This window comes from Leptomonas pyrrhocoris (assembly GCF_001293395.1).
Source record: "Leptomonas pyrrhocoris isolate H10 chromosome Unknown, whole genome shotgun sequence".
Lineage (NCBI taxonomy): Eukaryota > Euglenozoa > Kinetoplastea > Trypanosomatida > Trypanosomatidae > Leptomonas > Leptomonas pyrrhocoris.
In genome coordinates this window covers 210630-232603 of record NW_015438384.1, presented here as the reverse complement: position 1 = coordinate 232603, position 21974 = coordinate 210630, and the positions used below count along the sequence as shown (strand labels likewise).

The 21974-nt window shown below is 61.7% G+C and overlaps 4 protein-coding genes across 4 annotated transcripts; all 4 read left to right on the top strand.

Moving 5' to 3' along the window:
• Window positions 1–237: 237 nt before the first annotated feature.
• On the top strand, window positions 238–7696 carry ABB37_09030 (hypothetical protein; the record flags this gene model as incomplete). Its single annotated transcript, XM_015808264.1, has 1 exon — window positions 238–7696. The coding sequence occupies exon 1, from the start codon at window positions 752–754 to the stop codon at window positions 7694–7696; it is 6945 nt and encodes a 2314-aa protein (XP_015653155.1). The 5' UTR covers window positions 238–751.
• A 483-nt stretch (window positions 7697–8179) lies between these two features.
• ABB37_09029 (putative protein kinase) lies at window positions 8180–9788 on the top strand (the record flags this gene model as incomplete). Its single annotated transcript, XM_015808263.1, has 1 exon — window positions 8180–9788. Exon 1 carries the CDS (start codon window positions 8928–8930, stop codon window positions 9786–9788), a length of 861 nt encoding a protein of 286 aa, XP_015653154.1. The 5' UTR covers window positions 8180–8927.
• Window positions 9789–9923: 135 nt separating this feature from the next.
• On the top strand, window positions 9924–14141 carry ABB37_09028 (putative protein kinase; the record flags this gene model as incomplete). The annotated part of the gene is made up of 1 exon (XM_015808262.1): window positions 9924–14141. The coding sequence occupies one exon, from the start codon at window positions 9924–9926 to the stop codon at window positions 14139–14141; it is 4218 nt and encodes a 1405-aa protein (XP_015653153.1).
• An 801-nt stretch (window positions 14142–14942) lies between these two features.
• On the top strand, window positions 14943–21664 carry ABB37_09027 (putative protein kinase; the record flags this gene model as incomplete). Its single annotated transcript, XM_015808261.1, has 1 exon — window positions 14943–21664. Exon 1 carries the CDS (start codon window positions 15719–15721, stop codon window positions 21662–21664), a length of 5946 nt encoding a protein of 1981 aa, XP_015653152.1. The 5' UTR covers window positions 14943–15718.
• Between the last annotated feature and the right edge of the window lie 310 nt (window positions 21665–21974).

The following is a 21974-nucleotide window of genomic DNA, read 5'->3' as shown; positions in this document are numbered from 1 at the left end:
ATACTCTGTTTTTCGAGCTATTCATTAGCTGTTGTTGGCCATATGGAGCTGGTGTCGAATGCCAGTTCTGCTTATCAGAAGCAGCAGGAGGGAATGCCACTTCGCCACCTTGATGATGTCTCTTACGAGCTTTACGATGCACCTCATTTCCTTTGCTGTTGTTTTCCCTCTTCGTCCTCTTCGTCCTCTCTCCGCACTTTCTCTCGCCATTCGGGCCGCGTTCCCCGACGCTTTACAGAATACGTGCGCTCGCTCGAAATCATCCCAGCCACATTAGTACTATTATTATTTCCAACCCGTATGGATTCTTCTCTTTCGCTGTTATACTCCGTTGCCTCTCCTCCGCCGTTTTCCCGTCTTCTTTTATGAGGAGTGATTCCGTCTCTGCCTGGCCTCTTCCTATTGGTGTCTGTGGGGGTGGGTGTTGTGTGTTGAAGTGGTATTCGAGCGCGAAGGTCGTGCCACCAGAATGACTCCGGTATGTAGCCGCTCTTGTTGTTGCCGTCCTCGCCTGCCTACACAACTCACGCTGCTCTTCTCCCTACTGCTCCTCCTCGCCGCCGCTGATCTGCACCGCGAACACGACGCAACAGCAGCCACAGGAGTACGTGCATCGCGTGACACGCTCTATGCGACCGCTACGGCGCGACGGCATCTGCACGCCCCCCGCGTGTGTGTATTCGCGCGCGCGGCATCATCACCGGTTGCGGGACCTCTCCCACCCGCAATTCCCGCAGCGCCGTGGCAGCTGATGAACGAGTCGCTGCTGCCCTACCCCATCTTTCACGCCGCGACGGCCGTGCTAGACAACTCGATTATCCTCCTCGGCGGGTGCGTCAGCTCCACGTGTGAGATTCCTGTCGGTGACACGGAAAGCCCCGCGTACGCCCGCGACCCGACAGTTTCATTCACTCGCAAAAATGCTGCTGCTCTTCCTGTCCCCTCTTCTTCCGCCGGGGGGCGATCATCTAACGCCTACAAGGCACCGCCGCCGCTATTTTCGACTGGCACACACCGCTTAAACGCAGCGGACTCGCGGTATCACGAGCGCTCCATCGCGCTGGAGGTGGGAACGAAAACGGTAACGCCGCTGGCGCGCCTGACGCTTCCCGCCGGTCTCGGCTTCGCCGGTCGGCACGCCGCTGTCACGTTGACCGACAGCGTGTACGTGCCGCGCAGCTGCACCATGACGACGCTCTCGCCAGGGGACATCGCCGCGATGTCGAGGGAGGAGGTGCAGTCACTGCAGACCGCCTACACCCCAGTGGTGGCGTTCTATCCGGAGGATAAGAAGGCCACAAACGGTGCGGTTGGCGACGCGCCTGGCGTGAATCTGAGCTACTACGAAGTCCCCACCGATCGCGTGCGGGTGAACGCGAGCTGCACGGCCCTCGCGACGGAGAACACGATCCTCATCATTGGTGGTTTCCTGCTCTCGACGCAGCGCGTGACGGCCAGCGTTGACGCCTTCAACGTCGTGACCCGCAAGTACGAGCCCGCGGTGGTGTTTCTTTCTTCTCCGGTGCTCCAGCCGTCGGTTGCAGCCTCGACCGGCTTTGCAGCGGTGACAGGCGGGTGGACGTACGCGGCGAGTGCCTCCCCTTCTCAGGAACAGAAGAATCCGTCCGCTTCCCTCGTCCCTTCACCGCTCACGCCGCGCGTGGAGTACCTGTTTGATCTCTTGTTCTTCGAAGGCGAGCGCCTTCAGCGCGAAGCACACGACGCAACAGCGCCGCGACGTCTGTGCGGAGCCTCCGCCATCTGTCTTTCGCCCGTCGACGCAAGTCTCCTCCCGCGGGACGTGGTACAGCACATTCTTTTAGCAGAGCAGGGCTGTCACACGTCGGTGTTTGGCGGTCAGGTCGTGCTGGCGGACCACAACCTCGCTCACCTCGCGGTGCTGGACGTGCGAGCAACATCCGCCTGGTCGCTCCACATCTCCGCAATTACACGAGAGCGGCCGTCACACCTTACTCGTGCCGCTCATCTGAAAGGCGTCCTGGGCTCGCCATTTCTCTCTGGGGGAGCCAAAGCGCTCGTCGACGTCGCCACAAATACGAGCAGTGAGGAGCAGAGCAGCAACAGCAGTGGCAGCAGCTCGATATCGTCTTCATCTCAGCCTCCGCCTCCTACGCCGACGCCCACACCCGCACCGCCACCCGAGCCGGTCTACCACTATCGATGGGAGCGACCCATGTTGATATCCCTGCCGCTGTCTCGCAAAGCATCGGCTGGGAGGGGTGCAAAGCATTGGGTGAGTCAGCCACCAGGCGCTTCCTCCATCGCTGTCACCGCCGCCGCCTCGAACGACACAACCACCACGACAACCACTACGACAACGACAACGTCAGCAGCACCGAGCTCCACGCCAGCACCAGACGCAGACGCAAGCAACGACACCATTCTCGTCTTCATGGCACTCGGTGGCGAGGACATCTGGACGCAGGAGGTGCCGGAGCACACCAGCGAAGTCGCGGCAAAGGGTGTGAAGACGGCGGCATCGGCGTTCTCCGTTGACCACGCCCCCTCCAGCAGCGCAAGCCCCCGTCCGCCGCATGAGGTGGTCGTTCGACGAGTTGCTGCGCAGCGGTGGGCGGAGCGGTACGTGCCAGACAGCGACTACGACGCCGACCGCGACGACCTCCTCGCCGTTCGCATGCCTACGCCCATCTGGCCCGCGGGGCTCACCCTGCAGACGACATCCGAGGGCACCATCCACCTTGACTTCCCCAATGTGAATTACACACGATACTGCTCGTGGAAGTCCAATGGCGCTCGTCAACAAGCCAAAGATGAAGGAGAAGAGGAGGAGGTGGTGTGTGTGGTGCGCTTAAGCAGTCGGCGCGACTGCGTGGGCAACACCGCCGGCACCCTCGACACGCTCTACAACGGCGCCCCAAACGCCTCGGTGCTCTTCAGCGCGAGTGGCAGCACGACGCCAGTCTACGTGTGCTTCGGCTACGTCGTGCAGCCGACCACCTGGCCGGCGTGCCGCACCCAACGCTCCTTCACAGTATTAAACCCGATGATGCCGCTACGCATTCTTGACAACACGCCGACACGGCCACCGACGACGCCAACCCCGACACGGGACCCCTCCGATAAGACGACCAGCTCGCCGCTGTTCATGCTGGCGGTGGGGATCAGCATTGTGACGTTGATGGTCGCGGTGCTGCTCGTGGCGCGGCTGCAGCACGTGCCGGAAGAAGGACTTTTAGTAGAGGACCTATTTGCGCGGCGCTATTCGCAAAGCGCGAGCGGCGTCGGAGGCAGCGGCAGCGGCAGCGGGGGTGATCGGTTTGCTGCTGTTGCCGCGGCGGCGACGCGTGGCAGCAGAGGTCGTCGCGGACACCACTACACCCGTGTCCCTGGTAGAGACGTGGAGTTGGACGGTGATGGTGCTGCCGCTGCTGCCGGTGGTAGTGGTGATGACGAGGGCGTGGATGGGCCCACGCCAAACAGTGAAGACACTGACGGCCCGCTGACGCAGATCGACAACTACCAGCAGCTTGTCGCGGCGGTCGCGGAGGCGAGCGAGGCACGCATGCTGAAGTCCGCGGCGGACGTGCTGCGGCTGCACCAGCATCGCTACCGCATCTTATCTCGCGTGGGTCAGGGCGACCACTCGCTTTGTTTCTTGGCGCTGCGTAAGCCTACCCCGGCCCCGTCCTCTTCGTCACGGGCGCTGAGTGGAGGGTATCCGCCTGTTTCCCGGGCAGCAGACGTTGCGCGTCGCGGTGCGCCCCTGCTCCCCTTTTCTCCCTTCCCAGGGCCGGCAGCAGCAGCAGCAGCAGCCAACGGAGCAGGCGGCGGACAGGCCTCGGCCTTCTCAACTACCTCCTCGCTGTGGGCTGCGCGCTACGACCAGAAGGCTGCCGTCGTCGTGAAGTACACGCAGTGCCCAGACGACACCACTCGCGCCGTCATTACTCGCTTGTGCGAGCGTCTGCGTGACTTGCAGGCCGGCGGTGGTGTCCTCAACCTCGCCGGTGTATCGAGCAGCCGCAGCAGCAACACCATTAGCAGCCGTCGTGGCAGCACGAACGGCGGTACGACGATGGGTTGGTTGCGAGATGAGGAGCAGCAGCAGCAACGGGCTCACGACAGACGCATGCTGACTCCGTCGGAGGGCACCGCACCTCCCGCGTCGGCCAGCGCGCTGATGAGCGAGGCCTCGCGTGACGCGTCGGTTCCGACCGCCTCTGGGTCGCCGACACTCGCCGGTGCAGACCTTCCAACACAGGCGCATCCACATCAAAGCGTCGACACCCGTACGCAGCATGGCGTGGCCCCACCACCACCACCAACAGCAGCAGCAGCAGCAGCAGCAGCGAGGACGATGGACGAAGCGGACGACGAAGGCGTCTGTGCCTGGTTGGACCCGCACGAAGTAGACGTCGTTCTCTCCCTCTTCCTACTCCTCCCGGCGGATCTCTTTGTGTCCTACGAAGTGAGTGTGCTCCAGCAGCAGCAGCAGCAGCAGCAGCAGCAGCAGCACCCGCACCGTGGCGCAGGGCTCATTGTGGGTGTGGGTGGGGCGCGCCAGTCACCGAGTCTGTACCGTGTTACAGCACAGTGGAACCGGCAATGCGTGTATGCGGGGCCGCCGAAAACGATGAAGAACCGTAAAGGAAGCCAGGATCCCAATGAGACGACACGGCAGGCCGGAAAGGGCATTTGCGATCGCTTATCGGGAACGAGGACGGTGAAGAAGGAGCAGAAGAGAACCAGCGCAGCGGCCGGCGAGGACGGCCTTTCCCCGGCTGCGCGTGCCTTCGTCGCGTCCGTGGCGAGTGGAGCGCCGCGGGTGTGCTGGGATGCCTGCGTCAACGCGCTGCAACAGTCGACGGTCAGTGCGTGGAGTCTGTGCTTGGTGATGCCGTACGAGCGCGCAGGGGATCTAGCGGACTTCGTGCAACGCGCTCGTCACGTCCTGCCAGCCGACGCGTGGCCGTTGGCCAACTTCGGGGGCCGCCATCACGTGGAGGAAGGGCGAGACAACGCAACAGCAAGCTGCAGCAGTAGTGGTAGCGGCAGCGGCAGCATCGCCGGTCACCTGCTTGTCTTGCCGAGCGTACACCACTGCTGGACAGAGTCATTGATCTGCTCTCTTCTGTTCCAAGTGGGCGCTGGGCTGCAGCTGTTGCATCAGCAGTCGCCGCCCATCTTGCAAGGCGACGTGAAGGCCACCAACGTGCTGCTGCGGGAGCCGACGACCTTCTCTGTGGCGCGGCGTCGCGTGCACACCCCCGTCTTGAGCACGACGACGCCCACGACGCACAGCAGCGACACGCAGAGCGAAGACGCTGGTGTTGACCTCCGCCTCTCTCCGGGTGCTGACGGCCATCACCGACGCCAGCGTCGTCCCCCACCACTATCGTGCGTGGGCTCAGCTGAAGCGCTGGGCACATCAGCGCCGTCACCACCCCCACCGTCGTCAAGCGCCGGTGCAGCAGCAGCAACGGGGACAGCTGCGTCTCCCTCCTTTTCATCGTGGCGCACGAGTAGTTTTGTGGTAGCTGCGGCGGCCTCCGTATGGCGCGCCGGATCTCTCACCTCCCTTACCACACCCGCGGCGGATGCGCCGCCCCCGCCTTGCCGGAGTGCTCCCTCCGCCGCCGCCGTTGCAACAACAGCCGGGCGACGTCTGTCCCGATCCTCTTCTCGGGTGCCGCCGCCGCCACCGCCGGAGTGGTACCTGAGCTCCAAGTCGTACCTTCCGGTCAGTCTGACGGACGGAGGGATGTCGTGGTGGCTGGCGGTGCAGCTGCCGCAGCGCCTGCGCGGCTGCTTCGGCTTCACGACGCGCTCCACCCTGCGGCAGACCCCAGCGGGTCGTTGCTGGCTGGCGCGTTACCGGCGCCTTCGCGGAGGAGGGGCGGACCTCTACGTGTCTTCTTCTTCGAATACTGCTCTGAATGCGGGAGCGCCATCAGAAGTGGCGGTAATGGGCTTGGCACACTTTCTATGGTGCTTCATTGAGGTGCCCACGCACATCGCGCCGGAGTTGGTCTGGGGGCAGCTGTGTGACCTCTCCTCCGCCGCCACGATAGCAGCCGCTGCAGCAGCAGTGCCGTCATCGTCCATGGGGCGTCGCGGTAGCGGTGTTAGACGGCGGGGCGAGAACACCGCTTCTAGTCAGCGACAGCCCGCACGGCGCACCGCTCGCCGAGCCGCACCGCAGCTTAGCGATGAGATACCACCCTGTATTGTCGCGGTGGTGCGAACGGACGGCGATGCCGGCGAGGAAGGCGGCAGGAGCAGCGCCCGGCGTGAAGCATCCGTGTCGTCGCGCCCAAACGATCACCGCCGCGCTGACACGAGCGCCACGCCGGTGGCGGCGGAAGTTGTGTCGCAGGACCTAAGTGATGATGTGATGTTTCCTAGCCGGTTTGTTGACGAAACGGGAGCTGCGGACGGCGCAGAGGACGGAGAAAGCGAGACCAATGACGATGGAGAAGAAGCCGGTGACGATGCCCGTGGAGAGGACACGGCGGCGGATGACGAAGGCGAGGACGGCACAGCGGAAGAGGAAGAGGAGGAGGAGGAGGGGGTCTTCAGTCCAGAGGAGGTGTCTCTGCTAACCTCCACCATGTGGAAGGCGGAGGGCTTGACGCGGGTGTCGCGGCAGCCGCCGCGTGAGCGTGCCAACGTCGGCGCGGTGGCTCGTGCGGGTGGTGGGGTGCCCTCGACGCTGTCCGACGCCGCGGGCGCCACGCCGATCGGTGCCACTACCCCGTTTTCTGCCCTTCCAGCGCCAGCGTCGACCTCTTCGCTTCGTTTCCCGTTATCGAGCCAAGCCTATTCCCCAGTGTGGCCGCCTCCGCACGGGACCTACCGGTCCGCCCAGCACTCGCGCTCTTGCGCTGCCGTCGGCGGCGGCGGCGGCAACAACGGCGGCGGCAGTCAGAGCAGCTCCAGCGTGTATGAGGTGTTGATTCAACGTGTTCTGGCGATGGACACGGCGAGCGATGTGTGGAGCTTGGGGGTGCTGCTGTACGAGATGTGCACCGATGCACTGACCAAGGACACTGAAAGTCGCGGGGAAGGTGGACAAGGGAGGCCTCCTGCGTGCGCAGAGACACATCACGGTCCACATCCGCTGGCAGGAGATGCAGCAGCAGCAGCGGCGGACACGGTCGTGCCGATCGCCGGTACCTCGGTACTCGCCCAGCGTGTGTTCGCTGCGTTGTTGGGGGACCTCTTTAGCCTCGCGTACGGCTCTTCTCCCGCATGTGAAGCTGAGCCAGCAGCAGCAGCAGCATCAGCCGCAAGGGAATCCCATGCGAAGCGGGACGAAGAAAGCGTGTGCGACGTCGATCGTGAGTGGTGGCCTAGATCCTGTGCGCTGGAAGACGAGGTGGCAGACGCGTTTCTCAGCGCCGGATACAGTCTCACACTGGCGCAGTTGATGGGTCGTATGCTCTCCCCTGTCGCGGCACGCCGCCCCTCCGCCGCAGAAATTGTTGATCAAGTTCGTTTGGTGGTTCCCGCCGCTGCCTCGTCAGCAACCACGAACGGCGGTAGCCCCGTGATGGCGGGGTTCTCCGAGTTGAACCAACCGGTGCCGCGGGCGGGCACGGCTCGTGAGGAGGACGCACGCAGCGCACGTGGCGGTGACGGCAGCAGAGCGGCGGCTGTGGTGTTGAACGAGCGGACGGCGTGGATGCAGCTGCGCAAGCGCCGCTGGTGTTAACGGAAGTTATCTTCGTTGCTATTCTCCTTTTCTTCTTCGTTTTGTTCTCGTTGCGTATGGAGTACATCACATTGCATACATCTACATTTATTATCTGCTGGCATGCGGGGCCACTATTTCATGGAAGCGTGTTGGTTTGTTTGCTTGTTTGGTTCTTTGCTTTCTTCGCGCATGTTACCTCGCTTGCGGCGCGGCGTGCGCGACGCGCCTGTGCGTTTCACTGCATGTATAAGGCTTCCTTAAAAGAGAAAGGAAGGAAATGTATGTGTTGGACGAAGTCGGGTTGTAGTCTCTCTCCCGGATTCGCGCGTTGGAATTGGCGAAGCGATCGGTGTGCGTCGTCCTCGCTGCGTCTTCGGAGGTGGAGGAATCTCCCTTCGTGCCTTCTCCCCCGCTCCTTCATCCTCGCTCCCTCCCCCTCCTTTCGTTCTCTAACGCACGTGTCGCTTGGCGGTGGTGGTTGTTATTATTATTCTGTGTTCAGTGCAACAAGAACAGCGAGACGAGAAGCGAAGAGTTCCCACTCTGCGCACATCAGCTCCTAGGGAGACTTGACCTCTCCTCCAACGCCGCTAGTTGTGGTGATGGGATTTCTTAATACGGCTTTATTATTTATTATTACTATTGCTGTTGCTCTCTCTCTCTCTCTCTCTGCGTGCGCAGTACAGCTCCTTTTCCCCCAATTCTGTATACATATACATCTTTCGTTGAACATAGGTGGAGTTCCTGGGGGCCTTCCACGCGTACATGTAGCATGTACACACATCGAGTGCCTTTTATATCAATTTTATTTCCCTTTTTCTGCTGCTGCTGCTCGCTCTTTCTCCTTTCTTCAGCCGTTTCTTTTAGGCCTTTTTCTTTCTTTATCCAAGTCATGTCATCGTTCTTCAGTAGTTGCACGTCGCATCACGCTCGACGGCCGGGCTGCACGCCCAGTCGGTCCGCACCGCGGCTGCCTCGCCTCTGCGTTCTCCTCATTGCGTGTCTCCTCCTCTTCTGCTGTCTTGTGGCACAGCGCAGTACATGCGCACGCAGCGTGAGCGCCAGCGCACGCCGCAGCACACCCACTACGCCGCATGTCCGCGCACCAGATCAGCGCGGGCATTTGCAAAAGCTAGTCACTCCGGCGTGTGTACCGGGTGTTAAAGGCTGGGACTTGGTGCGAAATGCGGTGCTTCGCGATGTCGGGTTTGCTGCGGCGGCTATCCCGCTGGGACGTCACATTCTTGTGATGGGTGGCGTCACCGATCTGCCGAGCTCGGTCGACGTGTTCAACTACACGATGCACCACACAAAGCGCGGTGTGAACCTGTTCGAGCCGACGGAGGGCCGTGTGGAGGTGGCGACGGAGGTGCGACCGAATCGAAGTAGCCTTCGCTGTCCGCTCCCGGTCTCTGAAACCTACGCGCTGCACAAACTACCTTCGTCAACGTTGAAGACGAACGGCGCAGCGTGGCAAGTGAGGGATGACGTCCCGCAACGGTGCATCGAGGCAGCGCGGGAGAACAGCACTGCCGACGCCGTCCTGCCCTTTCCGGTAGTGGGCAGCGGCAGCGTAGTGCGCGTGCGCAATCGGGTGTACGCGCTCGGTGCGTGTAACACGATTCCACCCGAGGTAAGCCTGGACCTCCTTCGAGCGACGGAGAATCGGAAAGGCGGTGTGCGTGGTGCACGCGCCGCATCCTCGGCGAACAGTGCCGCCCCCTCACCGCAAGTGCGCCTTGTGGAAGACTACCTACGCTCTGTCACGCGCCTTCAGCTTTACGCGAACGCCAATGCGTCCGTCTTGCACCAGCACGTCATCTACCAGCCTCCTTCCATGACGTTGCGCTTCAACGCCACCTGTGTGGCCGGGCCTCGCGGTACTGTGTACATCGTCGGCGGCACGCACGCCCGCACCGGGGAAAGCCTCGCCTCTGTCGCGCAGTTCGACACGGCAACGGAGACCTTCGTCGAGGGGGTCTGGTCGCTCGATACACCCGTTGTCAGCCCCGCGGCGGCGTCCGACAGCGGCCTCGTGTTCTTCGCTGGCGGCTTCTCCGCACACGACACGCCGACGTTTTTTGATCCGTCACGGCAGCGTCGGGACTAACACACGCAACTCGGCATCGTCGCTGCCGAGCGCGGTGTGTTGGACAGCACGGTGGCGCGCTACGCATCCAACCAGCTGGCGAGCGAGCTGCAGTGGACGGCGCCGCAGCTGTTTGTACGCGGCGCTGCCGTGTTTATGTTGGGCGCGGGGGGCCGGCGGCCCCACGGCGGGGTGGCGTGCTGGGCGAACATGTCCATCCCCCTCGCCGCCCGACCGCCCCCCCTGCTGACGGACAGGCCGCGTGTCTGGCCGGTAGCCGACCTGCTTGCCCCCGATGGGGTAGAGGCAGAGACGCAAACAGACAAGGCGGCCGACGCAGCCCCCGCCTCGAAGGATGAAAGAGACGGTGTTTTTTCGTATATAGACTTCGCACTCGTCCCCGCGCGGCGCGACGCGGTGGTGGCGCTGTGGCCCTCGCCGTCCTCCTCTGATGATGACGATGACGGTGCTGCTACAGTGTCGTTTTACCTCTTCGGTGGTCGGAGTCCGCCGCTCTCGCGCAGCGATCGCGGTGCGGCGGCGACGGAGGTGTTCAAAGCTACCTTTTACGCCTGCTCCGAGAGCGGCACGCCGCAAGAAGACGCCGACGTGTCCGCAGCTTCCCCCAAGCTCTTAGGCCTCTCCTATACACGCGTCATACACCCCCGCCAACACGAAGAGACCGCCACAAGCGGCATGGCAGGTCAGGTGAACACGGCCCCCGCCGACAGCATTAGTACAGCTGAAAGGATTCAAATGACGCCAGCCGCCGCGGCGGACGCGGCGGCGATCCCAAACAACAACGGCAGCACCTGCGTCGCTGTCAACGGTTACACCCCGCTGTGGTACAACATATCTTTTTCCGTGCTGCTCTCCCACGTGGAGACGGAGCGGGCGTGTCCGGGGATTTCGCAAAGCAGTGACGCACCCGCTTCGTTTTCGGCGTGTTCGCTGATGCTGTCCGCCTCTCCGCAGTGTGATGAGCCGATTGTGGAGCTCCGTCACCTGAGTCCGCGCAACGCTCGTGTGGTAACAGTCCCTGTGCACAACGAGGTGGGAGACGTGACGGGCACGCAGAGGGCGTTTGCCGTAGCGCAGACGCTGTTGATAGGATCCCTGGAGCACGGACTTATGCGTGTCATGGCGGCCGGCGAAGAGGGCAGAAGCATCGGCAGTAGCATCCGCAATGCTAGCGATAATTACAACGGCACGCTGTGGAAGACTGTTGCTTACCGACCAGTGCGGCTGCGCGCTGCTTCTCGCCAAGTACATCGCCAGCGTTCTCCATCGCATGACGACCAGGATGGAGATGTGCCACAAAGTGGTCATCTACTGTATTACCCACAGGACTTCGTCCACGTGTGCCTCTCACTCCGGCCCGGCGTCATCGCGAGCTGCGGGGCTTCTCATCAGCGACGGCGCAGCGAGTTATTTTCTGCTTCACTTACTACTACTACTACTACTACTACTACTATTAAAACGGTGCCGAAGGCGGATGGTAACGGTACGAGAGAAGTCAAAGCGGACCGCTATCGCGCTGCGGCCTGCAGCACGCGCTTCTACGAAACCCTCTCCCCACATCAGCCCTTCGTACTATCGCCAGAACTTCCGTGCTGCAGCGAGAAGGACAGCAGCAGTGGCGGCAGCGGAAGAGGTGGCGACGATGATGACGCTAGCCCGCTCATCCCAACGCCGCACCGCCTCCTGCGCTCGTGGATGCTGCTCACGACCCTCATTGTCCTCCTGGTGATGATCGTCGGGTACATCGTCGTCACCTTCGTCGTAATGCCGGGATATGTCCGTCACCGCACACGGCGGCACGACGTCGCGTTCATGGACACGCCCGATCCGGATCAGCAACGCAGCCTAGTCCCGTACCGGGAGGCGCGTATATTCTTAGGCGTCGACGGAGGCTTTGGTGCGGGGGGAACAGTCGGTTTTGCCGGCGGAGCTGGCGGCATCGCCGGTGGTGAGTGCAACTATATGGACGATGACCTTCCTGAGGAGTACGAAACGGCGCTGAACGCGGCGGGGGTGGGCGGCGGGGGCCTGGCGGGCTTCGGTGCGGCGTGGGACTCCGCCGTCATCGCCACACCGCCGCAGCAACGGCGTCGTCTGCTGGATGGCAAGTACGAGGTGATCCGCAAGCTTGGCAAAGGCAGCTTTTCGGTTGTGTACTTAGTTCGCCGCATCACCGACAACACCACCTACGCGTTGAAGTACGTGCAGTGCAGCGATGACGTGGATCGGCATGAGGCGATGAAGGAGTGTGAGGTCGTGTACGCGCTGCAGGGGCACCCGAATGTGATTCAACTCTTTGATATGTTTATGTCGTACCGGTTTGACCGACACATGGTGACCGTGCCGCGCTCGCGACGGAGTAGGGGTGCGGCTGACACGGTACGTGTCACAGGTGAGAAAGAGAAGCAGAAGACGTCGAAGAAAGAAGGAGGTGGCAATCCGCAACAACCGCAGCAGGAGGAGGCAGCGAGGAGCGCAGGCGTAGATGAGGAGGCAGGCGCGGAGGCCAACGCAGCAGGCAACCGTGGTAACTCACCCTGCCTCCTTCCGTCGCCTCCCTCAGCTTCCTCGGCGACGACTATCACTTCGACTACTCCTCGCGCGGAAGCTTCGCCACACGACGCTTCCACAGCGGCAGCAACGGAGGCGGCAGCACGCGGCAACAGCATCGACAACAGCAAACCGACGCTACGTTGTGAAAGGCAAGGGCGTGAGTACAGCCGCAGTGCCGCTACCAACGACAACGCTGAACGAACAGGGTTCACCTCCGCCGTTGGACCAGTCGTCGTCGCAGCAGCGCAGCAGTCATCGTTGCACGGCGCATTCTCCTCCACGTCAACCTTTGCGGAGACCTCCGCCACATCCCTGCCGGTTGTGCACCTGGACAGCACGTACTTTGACGCCGTGACGGCCGGAGTGTTGAGGGACGATAATACGGAGAGTTCCACCACACCTCCACCGCAGCGCCAGCAACAACAGCGGACAGAGAGCGCGACGGCAGCGGACACGCAGGCCGCTACGGACGCCGTCGCTCCACATCATCATCATCATCGTGGTCTTTCCTCCCTGCAGGCGGAGCGTTACCTCAGCCTCGTCATGGCCTACCACGAGCGCGGCGATCTCGCGCGATGGGTGCGGCAGCGCAGGGCGTTGCAGCCCTTCATTCCCGAGGCAACCGTGGTCAGCATCGCTTTCCAGGTTCTATCGCTGCTATCGTACATGCACCATCGTCATCAACCCCCCATCATCCACCGTGACCTGAAGCCGGAGAATATTTTGCTGTCAACGCACGTGCACTACGAGAACGTGAACGAGGACTTTCTGCCGATTGTCGTGACAGACTTCGGACTATCACGGGTGATGGACAAGACGTTCTGCGAGACAGGGGTGGGCTCGCTGCCCTACGTGGCACCGGAGTGCTGGCAGCGGCGCTACTCCGCCAAGGTCGACATTTGGGCCCTCGGCTGCGTTCTCTACGCCGTCTGCGCCAAACGGGTAGACAGCAGCAACGTCAAGGTGATGTTCAGCGAGTGCGCTCAGCCCGACTTTCACGCGCAGCTGCGGCACGAGCTGGAGAGCATCTACGGCTACAGTGATGCGCTTGCGTGGTTCATTACCGCTCTGCTGGCGGTGAAGCCGGATGATCGACCCAGCGCGGTGGAGGCCCTCGGCATGCTGCGACGGCACCCGACGAACGAGGAAGGGGAACCGCTGTTTCAGCGGGCCCCACTTGCCGCCTTGCTTCGAGCTGCACCTCCACAGCAACCCGAGGAGCAAGAAGAAAACGATGGCGGAGTCCGTAGTGGTGTTGTGGATCTTGTTGATCATGCATCGCAACAATCCTCGCCGTATCAACGGCGTGCAACGACTCGTGAAGGACCAGCGCCGCTGCCCGCCATGCACGTCGCCTCCGCTCGTCCGGCGTCCTTCGTGTCCACACCTACGCCGTCTGACTGGGAAGCCGCGAACGCCGCACCGGTGGAAGACGCGGAGGCGGCGGTCCCCTTCGCCTCTGCGGTCTCACAAACTCCTCAGCAACAACCGCAGCGACAACGAAATCACCAGCGCGAATGTGAAAGTGATAGTACCGGCTTTCTCGCCGCGACGGCGCGTGCGCATGAAGGTCAGCCAACGGACGGCCCACGCAAAGCACCTCAGCAGGAAAGCGAAGAAGACAAGAGCGGAGAGGGCGTGCGTAGTGCCGTCGTCGTCGTGTCGTCGTTATCGCTGTCCGGTCCGCCGTCTACTCGGGTCGCCAGCACGCAGCCGCCGCACAGCGCGCAACGGACGCAGTGGCGCAGCGCTGATGACCACCCCGAGGATGAAGAACAAGGAAAGGAAGACGCGCTGTGATGTCTTCGCCGTCTTATGTCGGCACCGCCTGGGTCCTCCTTCTCCACCGCACGGGGAACTGAACGACGCAGCTGGAGGTGATGCGGCACCATCACCACCGAACCTGAGAGTGAAACGAGTGAATTCTTATTTTCCATGATTATCTATTATAAATATTTTTGTTAATGGGGGTGTACGACTATGTCTAGTGCTGCAAACACACACACACAGTGCCGTTGCTGCGCTCTGCTTCCCCTCTTCTGTATCGGAGGAGGGAGTTTTTACGTGTGACGGTCGCTGTCGTACTAGCACACGCGTGTGTCTGCGGGAAAGGCACTGCAACGTTTGTGTGCGTGTGTTTTTTTTTTTTGCTACTTTGCTTCCTTCGGGTATTGCTACTTGTATGGTACCACACCGACAACCGAAAGGAGGGAGTGCGAGATGCAGAGGCCGGTGGAGGACGAGGAGGAACGTCACGGTAGATCTCTTTTGCGGGGCACGCACACTGGCAGGACCGTCTTTTGAAAAAAAGGGGTGAAAAGCTGTAACGGAAGGACGCACCCGCTCAGTTGTGGCACCGAGGCTTTTGTTTTCTTCTCTGTCATTACGACGCGCCTCCTGCAACCGCCGTCACGCACTACTGACCAGGAGGAAGAAGAAAACAAAAAAAAATGCGCGGAATGAAAGTCGGCACCTCCCCTCACTGCTGACGAATTCCTTCTCCCTTCCTCCTCCTCTTCGTCCTTCTCTGTTCATTACGTTGGTCTGCCCCTGATGTTGTTGTTGTTGCTTTGAGGTGATGGGGGGTTTGCTTGCTTCACAGCGCACGCCACAACGATAAGCGCCGCTTTCTTTTCTGTCTTGTGTGTCGTGTGTGTGTGTAGATACGTGTTTGTATGCGCCTGTCCATTCGCCGCCACTCGAATTGCGTGAAACACAGCTGCGTAAGGAGGGAGAGAAAGGAAAGGAACGAGGAGAGTACACGCAACGTGGGCACACGTGTGTGAATCACCACTTTCTCATAAACACAGATTGCACAAAAAAAGGGCGCGCTTTGCTCACCACCGCTACTACTACTACTACTACTACTTGTAATACCAGTATATTTCTTTTCCCCTCTGGTTATGAACTCTATTGCTCTCCCTTTTATTATTATTATTATTATTATTATTTCGCCCACCTGTGCAAACATACTCGTTTGTTTGTTTTACTGCTACTTTGCCTCTTGCGATTGGTATAATAGGGCTTGGGACTTCGATTTAGTAACGAAACGCTCGAGAAGGGAGCTCGCCAAAACGATTACGTGTGTGTGTGTGTGTGCTGCTTAATGCAGTGGATTTGAATTACTTTCGTAATAATTAATATATATATATATATATATGTACTGACCGTATTTGTTTCTCTTCTCGTTTTTTTTTCTTTTTCCCACTTTGCTTTTGAGAGGGCTGTGCAGGTTGATATTTCGGTCTTGAGATACGACTCGTGCTTACGTTAGTGTGTGAGGGAGGAAGGGGGAGAGAGTTCTTCTACTCGTATTTTACTATTGTCGTTGTTAGATCTCTTCTTCTTCACTAGCGCGATTGCGCACACCATCGTCAATGATCCGTAGATTAGCGGTGGCTCTGGCGTCTCAAACGACTGCTGCGGCGGCAGCGGCGTCAGCGGTGCGGGCAAAGAGCGACGCCGTAATCCACGCCAAGCGCGACGGCACGCGTCCGTTGTCCTTGTCCGCGTCAGCGGCGGCGGCGGCGCCACATCTTATCGCCTTCGATGTGCTCCTCGTCGTGGTCAGCGTCGTCTCGACTTTGCTAGTCGTCACCGTAGTTCTCTTGCTTGTTGTAATCTGCCTGCTTCGTCGCGTGGCCGCGGTGCGCAACGTCACGCCCCTCGCCTACGAGGACGAGGACGACAGCGGTGAGAATGAGGAGCAAGACGCTGATGCGGATGTCAACAACAGCGTGGGCGTCGCTCTGCACGTGCGTGACCGCCTCGACGAGCGGCAGCCGCTGCTGCAACCGCGTCCTGCGAATACGCCACGACCACCGCAACGTCATCGGCAACAACGGCGTGGTGCACCGTCGGCGGGTCTTCTTGAGGCGCTGCGGATTGTACTTGGCGTGACGGCCCTCCATCACCAAGACAGTGACTCCCTCGTGGAAGACGGCGACTGGCGCAGAAGTCGACGTGCGCAACAGTCGCGAAGGCGTCACGACGGAGATGGCGGACAGCAGCAGCGGCAACAAGGACGAAGAGGGGAGGGCGAGGCAAGTGGAGGGACAGCGTGCAGCGCCCATCAACCGTCACCTGCCAACGGCAGTCCCGCCCTTCGCGAAGCGGGTGTAGAACCCTCTGCGTCGGCATCCCCATCCGCAGCAGCAGCAGCAGCAGCAGCAGGCGGTCACAACAACACTGTGAACAGTCATAACGTTGAGAGTACGCAGGGCGACCGTGGCGTCCGCAGCTCAGCCGCAGGAGCCAACGATGGCGAGCAGGCCACTCCTTTCCATGCGACTACCCAAAAGGACCTCGTTGTGTTCAACACCACGCACGACTCGCGCTATCGCCTGCTGCAACGCATCGGCACAGGCGCCTTCTCCTCCGTCTACCTCGTCCAGCACAAAACCACCGGCCAGAAGTACGCCTTGAAGTACATCCTGTGCAAAGACGATCGCGAGCGTCTGGCGGCGATGCGGGAGTGCGAGGTGATCTACTCCCTGCAAGGCCATCCGCAAGTAATTCGCATTGTGGACATGTTTATGAACTACCAGTTTCAACGCGGAGGCGACGGCCCGAGCAACGCCGCAGCCTTTCTACCCCCACCAGTAACTGTAGCAGCAGCAGCAGCGTCCTCGTCGTCTCTCGCGCGAAGCCCGGCGCAACATCTTCGCGCCGCCACCCCAGCAAGAGCAGCAACCACAAACAGCCACCCACACCAGTCCTTACCGTGGCAGGTCACATCAACCGGCACCACGAACGTCGCAGCTGGGCTGCCACATGCCGCCACCTCATCGCTGACACAGTCGCCAAGTCTATGGGCGCGTCCTGCGGTGACGCCAACTTTGCCGCCGTTGTTGGTCGGCTCCCAGCAACAGTTGCAGCAGCAGCAGCCGTCTCTCTCCGTCACGACCACCACCTCATCTCAACTCTGTTTCTCTGCTGCGGCTGCAGCGAAGGCTCCCTCTGCACCGACAACAGCAGCGACAAGAACTCGATGGGTCGGCGTGCAGCGGCAGGGGCAGACGGCGGATCCCGTCATGTGGAACGGAGCGAAAGCGTCGACGCTGACGGAGGCGGCGGTCGTGGCGGCGCTGCGAGCGCGTATGCACAACGCTGGACGGGGCGCCGTGGACAACGGTCACACGACGGCGAACTCCGACGACGACGACGACAGCGCGGAGGAGGTGGGAAGAGGCGACAACGATGGCGATGACCACCTGCACCACAGCGACGTCGACTCCGAAAGCGCGCCGTTGATACTGAGCGCGGCGGACACGGAGCGGCTGCTCATGGACGCGCGGCGGCAGCAGCAGCAGCAGCAGCGACGCCGCCAGCGCGCGCAGCAGCATCATCACCGACAGCGACACAACGATAGAAGCAGCAACACCAACAAAACGCAAGCACTTGCCACCGCCACAACAGACGGTGCTGCCGTGCACGATGTTGGCGGCGCACGATTCATGTCCTTGTCATCCCTCCCACCACCACAACAGCACCATCCGAATCAGCAGCAGCCGTACCTCTCGGTGCAGTATACCAGTCGAAGTAGCAGCACCTCGCACCTTGGCAGGCCCTCCGATAGCCCAGTGTACGGCGGCCCGTGCGCGTTGCCCTCACCGACAGCGACGACGTCGTCCTCCGCCACGCGCGGAAGCCTCCCTAAAGCCGGTCCGCCACATCGATGCAACAGCCAAACCTACGGTGGTGCAGCGGCAGGGGATGCGAGTCGTTCAGGCCACGGATACACACATGCTCTCCGTCCGAGTCAACCCTTTACGGACAGAGCTGATGGGGAGGGCAGCAGCCACAGCAGCCGGCGTGGCTCCGTCAGCTCCAGTGATCAGTGCCCTCCACGACCACCACCACCGCAACAGCAGCAGCAGCGACAACCGGCGTATCGGTACAACTACAGTGGATTGAACGTGGGGCGAGGAACGACGGCGGCGCACGACGTGCCTTTGAAAGAGGGCACGGACGGCAGCTTCATGGCAACAGACACCGTGATGGCAACGGCAACCATCACATACAACTCCGCCTTTCAGAACAGCGTAGACGCCGAGCGCGCGCGCGCGCAAGGCAACGGCCACAACGATGGAGCTTGCGCACCCGTAGCCTCTGACCACGCGACGAAAGAGTTGGCGGAGCAACACTCACAGGAGCATGATCGGCGCAGCGACACCAGCGGCAGCAGCAGTGGCACGGAAGAGGAGCCGATGCAGCCGATCCGGCGCATTCTGGTGCCGCCACCATCGTACACGCGGCCCCCGCCCGGCCTGGCGGTCGTGGTGGCGCACGAGGAGTCGAGTCAAATGGATCAGAAGAGCGACCGCACCGCTTCCCCTTTCGAGCAGCAGCAGCAGCAGCCGTCGTCGTCACCCACGGCTTACGTTGCGCGAAATCGGTATGCGAACTTTACCGTGAGCACGAGGGGAGTGTTGGCGAGTGAACGCAAACCAGATGTGACGGCGCCGACAGGGCCAGCAGCAGCAGCGGAGGAGCCACTTTCCACAGCGGAAGCGGCCGCCGTCAACGCCCTCACGCGCGACACCAGCACCGGCACCGCAGCCCGCGTCAGTCACTACGTCAACCCCTACCTCGAGCGTGCCCGTGGTGGGGAGGTGGTGCCACCGCCGCGCACGTCCTACGCGCCTGGTGGGGGAGTGCGGTATAACTGTTTGGTGATTCCGCCAACGAACGCACCGGCGCAGCCGCCTACGGTGAGTCTCCCACAGCGCAGTGGGCCAGTGATGCGTGCGTGGGGCGGCGACTCGGACGGCTCTTCTCCCTCCGCAGCAATCGCAGCAGCGCCGCCCTTTGCGAGCGTGCGCAACACGTATGCGCCACTGCGTTACGGCAATCTAGTACAGCCCGCGTCGACGCCAACCCCTAAAGTGGATGCCAGCTATGCTGGGGGGGAAGCGTCTACGAGTCCGTCTCCAACTCCACCTCTTCCACAACAACAGCAGCAGGGGGAGGGAAAGGATTCAGCCACCTCACCCCTCCCCTCGGCGGCAAAACCAGTAAAGGTCATGTATGGACGACTAAGCGTATCCGCCGCCATCCGTCACGCACGCGCTGGTCAGCAAGGGGAGCAGATGCACTGCAACGACGGCAAACCACACGTGCACGTACCAACGCCGAGGCCGGCGAGGGAGGGGGGAGACGTTGACAGCCTCGTGCCGTCGCCGCCGCTTACGAAGCCGAACGAGCTGAACTGCACGTACGTGGTATGCGGACACAATGGGGATCATAAAACCAACAACAGCGATGAGGAGGAGGAAGGAGAGATGCAGCCCGGTCGTGACGATCGCCGTCACGGACACGTGGACGCCAGCGCCGCACGCCACAATTCGTATAACTCTATTTTCACTGCAAATGTAAACGGAGACGTCACGGCGTTCGCCGATGCGCCGTCGCCGCAGAAGCCGCTGTACACAAACCTCGGCGTGACGCTGGCTGATGCCACCCCTGCACCCAACACGGCCCCTCCCCACCACCACACCACCACCACCGCAAGAGCACCAATCACAGCAACGTCGCACGGCTACACGGACTCGACAACCGCCACCTCCCGCATGTTCCGCGGCACATCCGCAGCTGCGCCGTCGTACGGTGCCACCGGTGTCCCAGAGAAGAGCAGCCACAGCACTTATGATTCCTCGCATGTCCCTCGCGAGCAGACCTACGCGCCGATGGTGCGCTACGCAAACGCGGGCAACCCCACACTTTGGTGCGCGTTTGGGCAGCCTGGCGGAGTAGCCGCCATCGGTCCTGCCTCCGTCGCGGCTGCGCGGGCATCGGCCGAGGTCGTCAAGGACGCGCAGAACACCGCCACGCATGATGGCAACGCAGGTGCCGACACAGCAGCAGCAGCAGCAGCAGCTGCCGGGCACCATAAGAACGACGGTGACGCGGATGATGATGATGACAGCAGCAACGCGGCCGGCACGGGAAGCACTACCCAAAGTAACAGCAGCGGCGGCGTCAGCCAGGACATACGCGACACCGGCTATTTGTGTCTGGTGGTGGAGTACCACCCAATGGGGGACTTGTGCCACTACGTGCTGCGCGCGAAGCGGCAACTCGCCCTGCAGCAAGACCAACAACAGCAGCCGAATTGTATGGTGCGGAACTGCGTCAGTCAGGGCGGGTTTGACGCACGGGCGGCTGCCTCGCCGAACACGCCGACGCCGTCTGACCACAGTTCTGTGCTTCCTGCAGGCGGGGCGTCGTACAACGATTTAACCTCCTCCGCCGTGGCGTTAGGGAACTCAGCAGCGTCGTGGATGGCTGCCGCGGCGGCTGCGACGTGGCGCGTGAAGCCGGCGACAAGTAGAAGTGACCCGAACCTGGCTATGGCAGCAGCAGCGGCAAAAGAAGGCGGTGGCGGTACTCAAAACGGCGAAGATCAGCGCGAGAGCGCGGACAAGCCTGACCCGACGAGCCGCAATCCGCTGACGGAGCCGCAGCTGCTCTCCATCGCGTATCAGCTCTCCTCCGTGCTCGATCACATGCACCACCAAAGCCCACCCATCATCCACCGTGACTTGAAGCCGGAGAACGTTCTAATCAAAGGTGCGTTGGAGGAATTTTTGGGCGATGTGCCGGCAGACGTGGTGATGGGCTTCACGAGACGGGGGAGCGGCCCGCACGGGAGCAAGCCGGCGTCCCCGCTCTCCCCCGCGGCCGCTGCAACGTCCATCAGCGGCGCCCACTACAACAGTAACGCGAGCAACTCAAATGGGGCAGGCACCGGTCGGACCAGCCGCCACGGAGGAGCTCCCACGACTGCGCCGTCTCCCATCATCCCCAGCAGCCGCGGCGGTCCAGCATCCGTCACGGCCCTCACCTCCCCACCACCCATCCGCATCACACGCGCCGTCGTCCCGATCGTCGTGACGGACTTCGGTCTTGCGATGGTGCAGGAAGCGCGCACCGGCCCCGGCGGCGGCCGCGGTGGGAGCCGTGGCGGTGGCACGAGGCCTTACATCGCCCCGGAGTGCTGGCAGGGTGCGACGTGCACGGCGAGCGACATGTGGAGTCTCGGCTGCGTCCTCTACGCGTTAGCCACCGGTCGGCTGACCGCGCGCACGGTGCGGCTGATGTCGGAGGAGGCGAAGCGCGACGGCTTTGCCTCGCGCATGTTGAACGACATCATTAGCGAGAAGTACTCGCTGGCGTTTGCGAGCTTCGTGGTGTCGCTGCTCGTGGTGGATGCGGCGAAGCGGCCGACGGCGGCGCAGGCGGCGCAGTGTTTTCTGGTCGCCGACGATGAGGTCCGCTTCGACGCCGCGAGTCCGTTCTTCAGTAACGTGTTGGACCTGTGACCACGGTGATCCAGCTGTTGTTGCTTTACTTCTTGCGCTGTCGTTCCCCCTCCCCATCCGTTTTATCCCACTTCGGTCCAAACCGGTGGGGCGTTCGTGGAGCACATTATAAGGGAAAAGGAGGAGGACTTCGAAGCGGGTCATCAACATCCTTCCGCTTTGGGTTTTTTCGGCTTGCTCTATTTGTCTGTTGCGGATCAGGTTTTTTTTTCTTCTGTAGCAAACCAAAATACGATTTATGGCACGATGCCTACGCGCCCGTGCAGATGTCGTGGCTCCGATGGGGCAGCTTCTCGTGCCCGCTACACGC